The sequence below is a fragment of the Poecile atricapillus genome, chromosome 12 (genome assembly GCF_030490865.1).
Source record: "Poecile atricapillus isolate bPoeAtr1 chromosome 12, bPoeAtr1.hap1, whole genome shotgun sequence".
Classification (NCBI taxonomy): domain Eukaryota; kingdom Metazoa; phylum Chordata; class Aves; order Passeriformes; family Paridae; genus Poecile; species Poecile atricapillus.
In genome coordinates this window covers 15,198,973-15,215,038 of record NC_081260.1, presented here as the reverse complement: position 1 = coordinate 15,215,038, position 16,066 = coordinate 15,198,973, and the positions used below count along the sequence as shown (strand labels likewise).

At 50.2% G+C, this 16,066-nt stretch overlaps 1 protein-coding gene across 2 annotated transcripts; it reads right to left on the bottom strand.

The window, feature by feature from the left end:
• Positions 1 to 1,653: 1,653 nt before the first annotated feature.
• TBX22 (T-box transcription factor 22) lies at positions 1,654 to 7,020 on the bottom strand. Of its 2 annotated transcripts, XM_058848152.1 has the most exons (8): positions 6,838 to 7,020; positions 6,617 to 6,740; positions 6,161 to 6,262; positions 5,783 to 5,957; positions 5,439 to 5,603; positions 5,125 to 5,189; positions 4,959 to 5,044; positions 1,654 to 2,249 (listed from the first exon to the last, which is right to left on the bottom strand). In XM_058848152.1, the coding sequence occupies exons 1-8, from the start codon at positions 6,971 to 6,973 to the stop codon at positions 1,654 to 1,656; spliced, it is 1,449 nt and encodes a 482-aa protein (XP_058704135.1). In that variant the 5' UTR covers positions 6,974 to 7,020. The 2 variants fall into 2 exon arrangements, with proteins under 2 accessions (XP_058704135.1, XP_058704134.1); XM_058848151.1 differs by having other exon boundaries at positions 6,617 to 7,020.
• Positions 7,021 to 16,066: the final 9,046 nt, after the last annotated feature.

Below are 16,066 nucleotides of genomic sequence, written 5' to 3'. Positions count from 1 at the left end.
TGGACTTACCACGGGAATTCAGTCACCACCAATGTTGGAAATAAGGACTCCCAAGGAACAAAAAGTGCTTTTTTTTTTTTTTCCCCGATAAAAATAGGGAGATAAACTGCTAAGAAACGGCCCAATAAAGCAGGTTTGTTCATTTTTACAGTTGTACAGACCGTTCTTCACAACCCCCTGTTTCATACTGGCATTACTGGGAGGTCTGTGAACACCCAAAGCAGGAAAATTAGGGAAACAAATTTTGTCTGAATTTTATCAAAGTCTCATGAAAGTGAAAGTGTAATTTTTGTTAATTTAGCAGCTTTTGATACTGTTTGTTCTGTTCTGAATTTGTTGTCTATTAAAGATGAAAGTAAAATCAAAACTCCGGTATCAGTTTTGATTCTTAAGCCTGTGCCTAATCCCTCTATATTGTGTGTTGGCTTTGAAAACATAGGATTAATCCCAAAATGGGGCTGATCCCAACCAAGCCTTATTTTCCAATCTCTGCCATCTATCAAGTGAGAAATTTGATTTTAGGTAGAGTCTGAACATCGATCAAATAAAGAATAAAACCTGTGTCCTGATTTATTATGAGTTACATGGTGCCCTTGGGAGCTGGAGATTATTTACAGGAATAACAAAAATATCCACAGGTTACAAGAAAACAAACAGGAATCTTGGAAGGAATTGAAAATTTCATGTTCCAGGGCCTGTAGAGTTGTAATTCACCATAAAGGATCCGTGTTCTCCATGGGACTGAGCCAGGAGCATCCCTGCCCTTCCCTCAGGCAAGGCTGGATGAGATCCCACTTGGGTCTTCTGTGTCCCTTGGGGCTGAGAGCTCTGGGTCAGAGGATTGTCCTGCTGTGCTCCTGGGGTTGTTTCATCTCACACAACTCTCCAGGATGTATCCTCCATGTCCCCATGGATCCATCCCACGGCGGGAGAGATGTGTGATCCCATCCTTCCTTCCCACCACGCCATCGATGCTGGCGCCACTGGAGGGTGGGGCATGGAAAAAAGGGCTCTGGGTCACCCCTCCAGCTTCTCATCCTCATCCTTCTTTCATCCTGCTTTTCTTTACCCTGGCACCAGATACTTGGATTTATGTCCCCACCCTGATAACAGAGGCATCTGGGTCTTGAAGAATGAGGGACTTTTATGTCATTAATTAGGACCCATTAGAGCCAAGGGAAATTAAGAACAAGCTCAAGCGCTTGGCTAGATGTGGCTCCTTTGCAAAGTCCATGTCCTGGACAGTCCCTTTGAAATTTAGGGATAAAACTTGAGTGGGAGCAGCAGCTCCCCAGGGCTCTGAGCTATCTAAAGGCAAGAGAGAGAGAAAACAGAGTTGTAGAAACACAGACATCAATGGCCCCACTTGAGAGTGCAAATAGTAAAAAGGTGACTGACAGTTTGCTCTTAACCTACAACTGTGACATAAATGTGGCCAACAGGTATCACCTCAGGGTCATCTCAGACCCTCCCAGATCCTCCACCCTCCCAACAACACAACACAACACTTCTGTCCACAAAAAAAAAGGATTAAATGCTTGCCCATCCCGCTCCTGTACCATGCAGTGTTTCAGAGTCAATAACTAACAAGCCCCTGGGTATGGAGGAAGGAAGGACTTGCTTTACATAGCTCAGAAATATTCTCTGATCCCACTAAAGGCAGTGGTTAATTGTGGGGTGCCAGTTGGAGTGATTGCATCTGCCGTCCCTCAAAGCAGCCGGAATGCTGTCACTCACTTTGAAATGCCCTGCTGCATTCATCAGTCTGGATGGCACAGAGAAGTTATAACCATACAAGCCATATGGAGGATGTAAAGAACAATTAAGTGCTTCCCGAGCAATGGGACTTGATGGGAAAATGTTTCCAGATGCATGTAATCCATACAGCATTTGACCAGCAGAACCGGGGGCTTGTAGGCACTGAGCGTTTAAGTCTTCGGCTTTGGCGTTTTTCAGGGAAGACAGTTTGGGCATATCCACCATGAAGTGGGGTAAAAGGTGTGGGTTGGTGGCTCCCAGTTTTTCGTGGCTCGGAAAGAGGAGCGCCTGCTGTCTCAAGAAGCTCGTAGGGCAGATCTTGTAGTAGAGGGGCAGGTTGAGGGGGTGCAGGAAGCTCTCGGGGCACGACATGCCCAGGTTGCTCGTGGGCAAGTGAAGCGTGGGAGGGGAGCACGATGGAGAGAGCAGGGGGTTCAGAGGAGAGGGGGTCCCACCGCTGGAGGCCACTGGAGAAGAGCTGGAGCTCCCACCTGGAAAGGAAAACAGAAATCATCCAGGCTGGGCTAACTGGTGTCCACAGCCCAGCAATCCTTGGAGGACTCCTGCTCCCAGTCCAGGTCTCCCTCCTGCCGGTGTCCATCCAAACACGAACCCTCTCCAAAGACCAGCTCCTGGAAAACGGGAAGATCTATCCACAAATGGTTATTGTTAGCTGCTATATGTCTAAGAACAGCATTCACACGTGTCTGATCCCATCCCTTGGACTGGGATCATGGTAAACACAGCTCCACACATACCTGGATCCATACCTGGCTGCATGACCGATAACCCTCCCTTGCTATACACGCACCATTGCCATTTCACGTTCCCTATATTTCATGCAAATTCCAGACAACATTTTCCCCTTGGATATAAGAACAAAAAAGCATATTCAGCCCGATGGAGAATTTTTTTTGTACCTTCCTGCTCACAGGAATTGACTCATTTCACTTGGCTTCCCAAGCAATTTGAAACATTCCCCTGAATGCTATCGGTGTCTCCAGAAATTCAAACTCACAAGTCATGTGAACGTCCTACTTTCTGGAGGGGATGAATGAACACTTTCAGAACTCAGGAGAAAAGCAACCCCAAGGAGTAAAAATGAAGCAGGGACGGGATGGCTGCTCCGAGGTGGGAATGGTGCTCGGGAGCAGCCGGCCCTGGTGCTACACAGATGCTGGTTTCATCTCCCGCCTGTGGAGAGCCAAATGTCCACTGCACACTCATTACCAGATTCTTCCAGAGGGGTTTTCCCCCCTCCTTTATTTTGATTTCTTACTGAAATCACTGGGAAAGGATGTAAGGGAATGTGGATCCGTTTGTGCTACTATTTACATTCAATTGCAACCAATGCAATGCCTGGCTGGGATCTGATCCGACTCGACACGCAACCGGCGACCCGAAATCAACTGTAAAACTGAACCACATCTGCTGGTATAAAAAAATTCTTAAACCTTAAAGCACAAAGATTTTGAATGTGATGCGAATTAATTTCCAAACTCCCAACAAGCAGAGCTTCTCACAGGTCAGCCCTGGATCACAATAATCCGGGAAGGTTTTGTGGCGTGAAGGTCTCACCCTTCCCTGCTGATGTCAGTGGCTGCTGACAGTGCCCTGACATCAGCGGGGCAGGATCCAGTCCTCTCTCCATGGACATATCCCGATGTCCTCCAGAGCTCAGGGACTTTGGGTCATGTAAAATATGGGATTGAGCTGATATTTGTTTGTGAGGCAGTGAGAGAACCCCTACGTGGTTGGATACAGCAGAGCAAAGCAGGGTCAGTATCTGCTGCACGGTATCCCGAGAAAAAATATCCCACAGCGAGTTTGGGAATGGGGATTGCAGCAGAAACGATGAAGCAGATCAATGAGCAGATGTTTTCTGCCCTTTCTATTAGGCTTAAAAAAATATATTTTTGCTGCCAATTCTTTCTTCAGCTTGTTGATCATAATTTCTTTTAATTTACCTCCTGGTTTTAGAGCTTTGGGATTTCAGTTTTACAGCATTTCTTTAGGAATCTATTTTATTAGTAGTAGAACTGCAGATTTTGTTATATTTATATCAGTCCAGGAATTCCACCCTGAAGAAAAATACCAAATACATTAAACAAGAAAAATAATAAATCTAAAAATCCCAGGTAGCTCTAATATTATATGTACAATAATATTATAGGGTCTTTAATATTGCAGTTGCTGTTGTTTCATTCCTCATGCAGCTCATCCACCACCTCCTCCCCCCGGCAAACGGGTTCAAAAGGGGCTTTTTGCATAAATTATTTTCTAAAAGTAAAATTAATAAAAAACCCTATTAATAATATTAATAAAGCTGCTACTACTACTACTACCAACAACTAGTGATAATAATTTTAGTTCTCCTTACGACTGATAAACCTCTTAATTTCTCCCGAATCTGATTTCTTTGTGCCCTCATTTCTACACCTGCAGAACATGAATTTTTGCTGTGATTTTTGCAGCATTTTCCGGCAGACACAGGGGTGACTTGGTGTGTCCCAAGACTTTGAAGAGTTCCTGATACACACGAGTTTAACTCGCGGCTTTAAACGCAACTTGAAGGGCTCCAATGTGCAAACGAGCTGTTAGTTTTTTCCCTTCGGCGCTACGGATGTTTTCAAATATTACTTTCTGAAGCCGTTTTTCTTGGAAAGGGCTGTAAAGGACCGGTTGCTCTTGTCAGGATGAAGGAGAGCGTTTTCCCCCAAAATTTTTCCTCATCTTCTCTGTATTTCTGTGCGACTGCTGCATCCTAAATACCAGATAATTTTATTTTCTGTTGCATAAGGCATTTGTCGGCGCAGAAGCTGCCGCTGCAGAAAGCACAGGCGGTCGCCACTTCCACGTTTGTAGTTGATATTCCCAACCCGGTTGGAAGCAATTAGTGTAACAGGATCAAAGCCGGAACAACCCGACTCCAAATTATCCCCCTGCACACTCAGATATTTTTTTTCTGCCCATCTAACTCTGGTTTCAGCCGGGGGCTGGAGCAGCCCGCGCCCTCATCCTGTCCTTCCCGGCTTCTCGCATCCACTTGCACAGGAATTTTATCCAAACCAGCGCGGAATTAACTCCCTCAAAATGCAGGGATTCGTTTTCTGGACGAACCTCGTAATCTTTGATGATTTGAGCCCCTCGAGGAGCCCCTCGGGGAGCTCCGGGCGAGGCAGCGAGCGGGATTCACTTACCCTGGCTGTCTGCGCCGAAAGCCTTGAAGTCCAGGGCGAGGGGGGCTCTCCACGGGTAGGTCTCCAGGAGCCCGTCCAGGACCCCCCTGCGGGGCGAGAGCGCCTTGAACGCAGCCGCGGGGCCGGCGGGCGTGGGGGGCGGCGAAGGGGCGGCCCCGGCCCTTACCTGTTCCTGCCGGGGTCCCGAAAACCTTTGGCGAAAGGATTCCTGTCGATTTTCAGCTTCGTGATCTGCGGGGTGAAAGGGAAGGGGAGCGGGGCGGGCTGGGACCGGCGGCCGCGGCCGTCGGGGCTCTCCATCCCCCCGACCCCCGGTACCGCCCGGCCTCTCCATCCCCCCGACCCCCGGGGCTCTCCATCCCCCCGACCCCCGGTACCGCCGGGGCTCTCCATCCCCCCCGACCTCCGGTACCGCCGGGGCTCTCCATCCCCCCGACCCCCGGTACCTCCAGGGCTCTCCATCCCCCCGACCCCCGGCACCTGCTGGTTCTGGTAGGCCGTGACGGTGGTGAACTCGGTCTCCTGGAAGGAGAAGGTCTGCACCCCCTCGGCCGGCAGCGACTGGATCTGCGCTAGATCGAAGCGAGAATCCTGGGCGATAACGTGGACGCGGGGCTTGTACTTGTGCATGGACTGCAGGATGATCTGTGCGGGGGGACAGGCGGCTGAGCCCCCCCGGAGGGAGAAGGGCACGAATAACACCCGAGGCGAGGCTCAGGAAGGACCCGGCCCTGAGTCTGAGCTGCCCCCCGGATGATGCTCCGCGCCCCGGGGCGATGCTCTGCCCTTCCCCGGCCCCCCCGGCCGGGCTGCCCCACACCTACGTGCCCCTTGTCGTCCATCTCGTTGTTGGTGAGCTTCACGCGGTCGAAGCTGATGATTTGCCTCATCCAGGTCTCCCCCGAGCAGGGGGAGTCGGGGTGGATGTAGAGGCGCGGGGTGATGCAGGAGTGGTCCGTGTTCCCCGCCACCATCCACTGCGAGCTGTGATAGACGTACCTGGCCCGGGCCGGGCCGTGTCAGCCGGCGGGAGCCCGTCCCCACCCGCCCCCCACACCCACGCGCACCTATAGATTCTATAGGTGCGTGCGGATCCCCCCAGCACCCCTGTGCGACCCCCGTGCCCCGCTCGGACCGCAGATCGCGGCCGTCAGCGCAGGGGGTCCCGCTGGCTCTGGGGTCCCCGCCCGTGCCCCCCGTACCTGTATCTTTTGGAGTCCACGGGCACGACGTCGATGGCGATGTAATATTGCTGCAGCGGCTCCAGCCCCTTCACCTTCACCCGGACCGACGGGAACATCCTCCTGCGGGGACAGGGACAGGGACAGGGACAGCGGCTGAGCCACAGCTGCCGCTCACGGGGCGAAAAGGGGCTGAGAAAATAGGAACGGGCGTCGGGAGGAGGGAAAATCGAACTCAACGAAAATAGAGGGAAAAGGGGAGAACTAAGTGAAATATCTCAACAGAGCAGAGAAACCCCAGACAACGAAACTAAACAAAACAAAAAAACTCAAGAAACAATACCATCACCCCCCCATCCAAAAAAAAAAAAAAAAAGAAAAAAAGAAAAAAAGAAAAATAGAAAAAAAAAAGAAAGAGAAACGAAAACCAAAAAGGAAAAGCAGAGCCCGAGCGAGGCGGCGGGGGCCGGCCGGTACCTGCCGGCCTTGGTGATGATCATCTCAGTGCCGATGTCGTGGAACCTCCTCCAGAGCTCGGAGCCCTGCAGCTCCACCTGCACCCCGCCCGCCCGGCTCTCGGCACCGGCCTTGGGTCGCTTCTCTGCAGGGAACACAAAGGGCAGGGGGCGGCTCGGGAGGCTGCCGGGGCAGGGGGCGGCCCTGGCTCCCCGCCTCGCCGGGCTCCCTCCGGTACCCACCCGCCTCCGGGGCTCTGCGACCCGGCCGGCAGCCGGGGCCGGGCTCCTCATCGCGACCCTCCGGCACCTTCCTCTTGGCCGAGCGTCCCACCAGGGCTTCCACCGAGAAGGCGTGAGCCCGGGAGCTGAGCGCCATCCCCCCCGGGCTGCCAGGGGTCCCCCCGGGCGGCAGCGGGGCTCAGGCGGGCGGCGGCGGCTCCATCCCGGCCGGCATCCAGCGGCCCTCGCCCGGCCGCCGCACGGCTCCCGTCGGGGGGCAGCGGCCACGGCGAGATCCTCTTGCATCCAACTGAGTCAATAGACGGCTGCAGCCTCCTCTGTTTGTTTTGGAAACTGGTGGGAGCATAAGAAACATTGAGTGACATTTCATGGGAGTAACGGGGGGGGGCTGGAGGGGGAGGGAGGGGAGAGCCACAGGGGTGGGGGGGAGAGGGGGAAGAGGAGCCGGCCCCGTCTAGGATCAATAAAAGAGTTACTGTTCTCCATTAAATTGTAAAACTCAAAGAAATTTGACATAATTGCACACTAGGGGCCACTTTTCCAACAAAAGTGCAAATAACGTTTAACCAGAACCAGCGCAAAAGCGAAAAAGAAAAAGAAAAAGAAAGCCGGGGGGGAAAGAAAGAAAGGAGAAAGATCAACAGAAAAGAAGGAGAAAAGGAGAAAAAAAAAAAGAGAAAAGGGTAGAAAAAGAAAGAAAAAGGCAGGAAAAGGGAAATAAAAGGGGGTGAAAGTAAAAGAGGGAGACAAGAGAAGGGAGCCGTGCCCCGCCTCGGGCCCCGCCGGGCTGTCCCCACGGGCCAGTCACACGCGGCCCCTCCGGTGTCCCCGGCACGACAGACCCGGTGCCACCCCTGGGCTGTGACAGCGCCGGGCAGCGCTTCTGGCTTTGTCTCCCGTTTTTGCTTTGTTTTTTGTTTGTTTGGTTGTTTTTGGGGTGTTTTTTAAGGCAGCCCCGCCCCGGCTCCGCTTCAAAGCGCGGCCCCGCCGCCCGCGGCATCTGTGCTGAATTAGGGGCAGAAATCCCCGATTTCCACTCGGAGAGTCCCGGGAATCTCCTGCGAGGCCGGGCGGGGCAAGGCTGGGGCCGGGGGGGCTCCGGCCGGGGCTCTCAGGTGCGCAGGGAAAGCGCTGCCCGGGATCTGCGCGGCATTTTCATCCCTGCTCCGGGGACCTCCCTCCCTGCCCAGGCTGCAGCTCCGGCGCTGATTTATTTTCCATCCTGGAACCCTCCCCAAAGCCGGCAGCTAAAAAAGGGATTCTGGTGGGTTTTGGGGAGAGGAAAGTGGTGTCCAACCCCCCCATCCCCTGTGCAGCCCTGGCCCCGCAGCCTTTCCCTGCACCGGGGAGGTCAGCTGGGACAGATGAGCCTTAACGGGAAAAAAATGTGGAAAGGGATGAAATTCATAGGCCAGCTGAGAAAGCAGGTTGAGCAGGGGGGAGCTGCCACAGGGCTCTGTGCCTTTGGGACAGGCAGGGAATGGGGTGCAGCATTCCATGCTCCCAGAGACACAGGGAAGTCCTGCTACATCCAAATGTTTCACTTTTCAGGATTTCTTGCTCCGTTTGTTTGAGTTGCTGCCCTGGTGCACGAATTCCCAAGCTTTGGGCTGGCAGCAGGTTGTGTTTGTGAAGAACATGGAATGGTTTGGGTGAGAAGGGACCTGAAATCCCATCTCATCCCACCCCCTGCCATGGGCAGGGACACCTCCCACTATCCCAGGCTGCTCCAAGCCCTGTCCAACCTGGCCTTGGACACTTCCAGGGATCCAGGGACAGCCACAGCTTCTCTGTGCCAGTATTTATTCCTAAATGTGTGTTTCCATTGTCTCAGACTCACATTCTTGTCCTCAAATCCCATCCCAAGGACACTCCTTACTCAGCTCAGGGTGGGCATTGCCCATTGATGTTAATACACATTTGCGACTATTTATACCTTTTTTAGCACACATTTACACACCAAATTCCCATTTGTCACTGGGACAGGGAAAAGATCTCAGAGGAAGTGAAGGGGTGCAGATACAGCTGCCAAAAGCCCAAGCTCAACATCCAGCCTGGACACCTGGTTGGGAGCCACCTCCTTCTCCAGCTGCTGGTCTTCTTCCAGTGCCAGCTCTGGTGCAGGCAATACCAGTAGCCTGGCTGGGGAATGGAAAATTGGTATCCCAACTTGCCAAAGACTGATGGTTGTAATTTGATATTTTATAGGTGGATTTGGCCTTGTGTTGCTCCATCCTTCCATGGATCTCTATCAGCGGTGGCCTCCAATGTGGTTTTGTTTCCTACAGGAATGTCCAGGTGCTCCTGCCTGATGCTCCTGTGGGGCAATGTCCAGCCTGCTGCCCAACCTCTGGAATGTCTTTCCACAGGATAATGGTTCCCTGTCCACGGCAGGAGGGTTGGAATTGGATATTCTGTCAGGTCCCTTCAAACCCAAAGCATTCTATCATCCCTTGTGGCAAGAAGTGGATGGAGAACAGGGCAGGGGAAGGAAATGTGGGGTCACCTCTTTCTCTTAGGCAGGATCAGCCCCACCTATGCAGATTTAATTCTTCTTACAAAGAGAAATTAATCAAATTTGATGAACATGTTCATAATTAGAAGAGCATAAGCTCATGATTTCAAGGTGGCCGGCGGGTCCTGGCCAGTGCTGATGGAAGCCAGCTGAGGGCATGGAGTGTGAACCTTTATCTCTGCTGACATGACATATTATTAAGAAGTATTTCGAGTAATCTTTGATTTCCTCAGCGTTGCAACACATTTCAAGAACTTGGCCAGGGATCAACCGAGCCTTTTTAATTTCCTACACTGCAAAATAAAACAAAAATCAAGCCCGATTGGGATGATATAATCAGGAACATTTTGAGGGTTTAGGTCAAATTAATGTGTCAGAGAAGGGTTTTCAGGGGACTTGGGGAGCTTTAATCTGTCAAAGGCTGACTCAGAGCCTGTTTGGGCTTTGTAATCTTATTGTCTTTATGGAATTATGGGATGGAATGTCCTGAATTACCATCATCAGAGAGTCCAGCAAATAATCAGTTGGCATAAAGTTCAGAATAACTAAGTTAATTTTAAAGCAAGTATTGCACAATACACCAGAGTTTTTTTCTTAGCTCAGAAATGATCTTTAAATACTGTCCCTTAATGTGTTAAAGCACTCAGGTAACCTCCAAACACAGCCTTGCTGAGCCACTTTTGGGGCAGATTTTAAGAGATTGAGTTCTTTTCAAGCTGTGCTCGATTTTGCCAAGATTTGTTTTGCATTTACCAAAACAAAATTAAAAAACAACAAATCAAACCAAACCTGCCTTTTGGTATTTTAATATCACCTGAACTCAATTTTGCATCTAATACTTATTTCTTTTACATCTCCACTCCATCACAGATTTATATAGAGCTGCAATTATAAATTTGGTATGCGGATATTTAGGTTCCAACGGATAAATTCAACGATTGTTCGGGATAAACTCCAGGGTTGTTCATTCTCTGCTCCACAAATCATTAGCAGGAAAATATTTGTCCATTTAATATTTGGGAAAATGCTGGTTTCCAGCCCTGCAGTCTCTGGTCAGAGAGATGCAGCAGCGTTACTCAAACTCCCAGAAGAGCCTCAGCCATTGCTCCTCCAGTGTTTAATTAAATGAGGAGTAGCCAAGTTTACAGCTGGGTGTGGGTGCATCTCTCCTCCCGCTGGGTGTACGTGAGGTGGGACACACTAAGCAATATTTTGGGTGGTGTAGCTCCTCTTCTCTCGCAGGGAGCAAAGCAGAGAATCCTGGGCTGATCCCATGTCCCTGAGTGCTCTTCCCACCCCAGCCCTGGTGGCACCAACTACATCCACCCTTTAAAACTCTTTCCTCTGCTGTAAAACTGCATTTTAGGATTGATTTAACCCTTTTTGCACGTGTTGTTAACTTGTTGCTCCAGGACTTGCCTTCTAGTTCCCTTTTTTCCCTGGATTCCCAGGCTTACTGCTACCAGCAAATAAAAATGGGATTTTTTTAGATCTAAATCCATTAACTTGTAAATCAAAGAATCCCAGAACAGTTTGGGTTGGAAGAGACCTTAAAGATAATCCAGTCCCATCCCCTGCCATGAGCAGGGACACCTTCCACTGTCCCAGGTTGCTCCAAGCCCTGTCCAACCTGGCCTTGGACACTTCCAGGGATCCAGGGGCAGCCACAGCTTCTCTGAGAAACCAAAATCTGACATATAATTATGTAATAAATGTAATTGAACATGCTGCCTCACATCTGCCTCACCTGCACTGAGAAATGCAAGTGAATATCCAGTATTCCATTGTATAAATAATATCCTTTCCTTGGAGGTAAAAAGACCCCAAACTTTTGGATGAGACTGTGCCACAAAGAGCTGCCATGACCCAGCTGGGAAAGGGAAGGGAGGTTTATTATGGGAGGATGTAAGAGTTTCTAAATGCCCTGGAGAGGCTGCGATGGAGAGGATGTGAGGCAGCTGAATCACCCTTCTGGGGGCTGGAATAACACCAGGCTGGGTTCTACAGGAGCTGCAAGTGCCAATATTCAACTTGAATTTGTGTAAATGAAACCACCATTTCACAAGAGTCATTAACTAATTAGTCATTAACAGATTCACAAATATTTCTTTTTCCTAAAAATCTTTCAAACAGAAACTGCTGAAGACTGAGGAATTCTTGGCAGAAAACACCCATGGTAGCATAAAGCAGTGCCCAGGAGATTGTTTTTCTGACATTCTCAAATATCCCATTCCCCAGCACAGCTTTAATTTCATTCCATGATTATTTTGCCCCTCGTGAACTTTGAAGAACCTCTGCTCTTCTGTGACTGTGTTCTGTCTCCATCCCTGCTGGGATGTGGCACCTCTGGGCTGACTCCATCCAAACCAGGAGGTGATGGCAAGGTATCCTTGCCCACAGGACAATCCTGAATTTATTCCATGGCAAAAATGACAGATCTGAGCAAGAAATGAACATTTATGGTGGTGGCCAACCAGTGCTGAAGTTTCTTGGTTGACCTCCTAAGGAGGTCCTTCACCTCCACGTACACTGCATTAGTTAAAGATAAATTAAAATAAATCTCTGTTAGGTTATTTTATACATAACCTCCCCCTAGAGTGTGTGCAGGGAATAGGATTAAACCTGAAGGAAATGATTCAGTGAAGTAAAAACAATACAGACAGCATTTGGGGAGAGTTAAATCAAATTAGGGCACTCAGATCACTTCAGGATGAGAGAGAGGTGGGTGGTGTTCACCCCCACAGGCAGGGAAGTCAAGGAAGGGTCAATAATGCCCATGTGGGGTGGGGTGAGGATGAGACTGCAACAGGACCTGTCCCCACAAGAACCTTCCTCCAGCTGTGGCTGGTGCCCTGCTCAGCTTCTCCAGGACCTCCAGCGTGATGTAACGGGGCCCTCTGTGAGATATCTCTCTGCAACCTCCAAATATTTTCTGGAAAAGCAGGATTTCTCATCTCTGTGCCATGAGGAACATTTTTAACGTTGTTTTTCCCAGCCCAGCTCCTGGATTTTGGCTCGTGATTGTGTGGGAGAATGAGGAGAAGTTTCTCCATCCCCTCTCCAGCTGCCAGCCTTCCATCCCTCCAAGCAGCTCTCCCACCACTTGTCCTTCATCACAGCTTCTCCAGAGCTGAGAAATAAACCCAAGACCCACCCCCTTCCCCCTCTAAGTAACAGGGAAAATTCCTGATGCGTTGAACTTTTCTCATAATACTTAAAGAAAATACTTAAAGAATGTGTAATAAGGGGGGATTTAGAGAGGGCAAAATTCAGCACATAGATGAAACCTTCAGAATTGCACCAAAATGAGTCCTGTCTGCCTTTACCTCAGGGAAAGGCTCCAGGGAGGGAGATGGGGTGACCCCAGGTGAGCCCCAGGACCCCCTGTCCCCAGGGCCATCCCTGCTGTCCTCACTGCTGGAATATGGGGAAGGAGAATTTGGAGTTCTTGGTTCAGCTGCCAGGAAAAGCACACGGGAGAAGTGAAATTAAAATACTTATGGGAAAGCTGATACCGAGTTGTTCCATATTCCTGGGCAAGAGCTGGGCACAACTGGGGCCACCTTCCCGTGCTCCCTGCTCAGCATCCCGAGGGCTAGGAACCCCGAGTGGGACCTGAGCCCCAGGAGCCCTCCGAGGCAGAAATCTGAGGGCAAAAAAGCCTTTTTAGAGAGGAGGGATGTTATTTATACCAGATACAGCCTGGGATCTTTAAACAGTTACTGAGTACCTGGAGACACCCCCTTGGTGACTTGATGGCCTTGGTCACATCATCTGCTCTGAGAGGAAAAAATGGGTCAATTCTCCCATGAGCACCAAGATTTGGGGCAAGGAGGATGAGGATTCTCAGCACCAACACAGGTCCCAGGTGTCCCAAACAAGGCCAGCTGGACAAATGGTCCCCAGTACTGGGGTTCATGCTGCAGGTCCTTCAGCTGGGGTCTCTCCCTCACCAGCCCTGCAGTGGCAGCATTCCAGACACCCCACACCTGCTGCCAGCTTCCAGCTGCCAAACCCCTGTGGGGCTGTGTCCTCTCTCCAGCAGGAAGAGAAGGCCTGGAGGAGGCTCCATGGCCAGGACATGGGGCAGGACAGGGCACTGGGGAGTCCTGTGGTCTTGGATGGTGACCTCCACAGTGTGGACAAGAGCCTGTTTTGGAGTTTGGCTTAAAAAAATCACAGAATCATCGAGGCTGGAAAAGATCTCCAAGATCGTCAAGTCCAGCTTTTGACTGATCACTCCCATGCCCACTACACCACATCAAGAAGTGCCACATTCACGTGGTTTTTGAGCACCTCCTGGTTTGTGACTCCACCACTCCCCTGGGGTGCCTCTTCCAAAGCTTAACCACTCCTTGAGTGCAGAAAAAGCCAGGGATGGGCAGGTTGATTCCTCCTGGAATTGCAGGTTTCTGGGGCTTGTTCTTCCACCACACCAAATGCCCAGGTCTGCACTAAGCTTTGCTCTCCCTTCCCTGGGGTTAGGGCAGGTGAGTCCAAACGTGGTGTGGTGATTGATCCCAGTCCCGCTAACTCTGGTGAAAAGTGCTTTTCCAAGCTTTGTTTCCACTTATTTCTCTCCATTGCTGCTGTCCCTGCCCCACCAGCTCTTTTCTGGCTCCTGGACATGCTGAAGGCTTTTCCATCCTTGCAGAGATAAACTCAAACTCTGTCCTTAAACCAAGCCCACACCTGGGTGAGACCGACAGAAAACTCCTCTTTGTTTTGCTATTCTATCCTCGGTTAATGCAGCTAATTATGGCCCTAAATGCAAATATAGAGGGATGAGAATGAAAGCTTGGAAGGGCTGAGGCACCGGGGAGAAGGACAATAAATTAAGAGGTTTGCAAGGAAGCTTTCACTCATCTTCACGGTCTGGAGTTGTGAGCTTGCACTCGGGTTAGGAAGCGCCTTTTGAAATTAAACAGAAAAGATACAATCTTAATATTCCGTGAGATGTGCCAATACAAATATCTGTCGGCAGAGATGTAAAATAATAGCTTGAAAAGCAAGGAAAAGAACCACATGAAGTTTTGGGAGCAGGGTGATGTCACCCCCCCCAGCCCAGCGAGATATTCTTTGTGTTGGAAATTAAAGCCGCATGAACTCCCTGCACAAAGCTGGGTGAGACTCTGCTTTTTCAGCCACCCCCTTAGGGAGGATGGGTATTATTTTCTGGTTTTAATTCTAAATTCATAAATAAATGTGATTGACTTGCCACCCAATAGCACTGAGCTGTGCAAAATAAGGATAAAGTCTGTCAATTAAATCTGTCAGTGGCTGGTGTTGCTGGAGCAGAAGAAAATCAGAATTAGCTGAAGTGGTCAACAAAATTCAGCTTCATGAGGAATTTCAGTTCAGGGAAGAGGAAAATCTGTCTCCATGGTATTATCTCCCCTTCCAAAGTTTCCTCCTGGCTGCACTGGGTCACAGGCTATGGACTGTAAATTATACAGCCCAAATCAAACCCTCTTCTGCAATAAGGGGAGAAGAAAACCATGCAATGATTTAATGTAGGAAACAGCTCAAGCTACGGCTTTCTCTAGTTTGGGAATGTGGACAGTTGTGCTGAGATCCCCAAACCACTCCAACCCATGGAAATTAGCACATAACCATCTGGCCTGGTGGCTCAACACCTCCCGTGGCTGTAAATTCAAATCCCAGCAGCCTTAGCAGGGATTTGCTCGGAGAAAAGGGCTGAGTCCTCGAGTAATGGAAAAACAAGGTGAGCTGGGAAGGCCTTGGGAGAGCTTTGGTTCCAGGAGGGAGCCAGCTCCAGTCAAGCATCCCTCGGCTTTCAGCAGGGAAGGGGCTCTGCAGGAGCAGCTCCTCTTTGACTCTTGGTGTCACATCCATGGCTGGGCTCCCCAGGCCCTTCCTTGGGATCCACCAGCTCACCCAGCTCTGTTCCCTTGGCATTTCCCATCCACCAGGCTGCTCTGTCCCAGCTCTGTGCAGTTTTGGGGGTCACAGAGCCACTGGGGACATGGAGCAGTGCTGCCAGCTGTGGTTTCCCATCCAGGGTCTCCAGGACCAAAGTGTGTGGGTGTTTGAGGAAAGATCCTCCTGTGTGAAATGTGAAATCTTCCACTGGGAACTGCAGTGTTTTCCCACCCTTGGTGGGAGCCCACGCTGCAGAGTGGGAAGATTCAGAGGGGACAAAATCATTTTCCTGGTTGTGTGGAATGCACTGATCTTCCTTCCTTGCCTTGTGTGGGTTTTTAGTTAAGCTGCAATTAAAAATCAGGAATATGGATTTAATATCCCCAATCAGCAGCATCTGCCCTCACCAATAAATACTCTGCCCTGCCAGGCATGGTTGTAAGGCTGAGCCATGGTTATGGCTCACCCACAAAAAAATTGCTTTTTCCTAACCCTCAAGACCTGGAAGCAGCAGCTGAGTCTAATTTGAGCTCTGCAGCAGGTTTTACCCATGGAAAGTTGTGTATTCCTTGCACATCTGGTTGTATTCAGGGGGATGTTGCCTTTCAGTGCTGCTCAAGTCTGGCTGTGCCCCTTTAGTTCCTGGGTAAATCGTCCTTTTCCCTATGGGAAACCTGGTGGACGTTGTTTGGAATAGAATTAGTAATTCATTAACATTCCAATGGGTGGAGGTTTAGGATGAGCATGGCATTAAACCAAGCACCAGGGCAGGTTTGGCTTCTCCAGCAGTGCTGCCAAGGACAGGAGATTGGATGACTCCAATGCTGCCAG

Excerpts from the sequence above, each read along its gene's own strand:
- TBX22 (XM_058848151.1), bottom strand. The coding sequence starts at position 6,888 with ATGAGGAGCCCGGCCCCGGCTGCCGGCCGGGTCGCAGAGCCCCGGAGG. Across the intron at positions 5,045-5,124 it reads CGGGACCCCGGCAGGAACAG|GGGGGTCCTGGACGGGCTCC; the intron begins GTAAGGGCCGGG and ends CTCGCCCCGCAG. Across the intron at positions 2,250-4,958 it reads TTTCGGCGCAGACAGCCAGG|GTGGGAGCTCCAGCTCTTCT; the intron begins GTAAGTGAATCC and ends TTTCCTTTCCAG.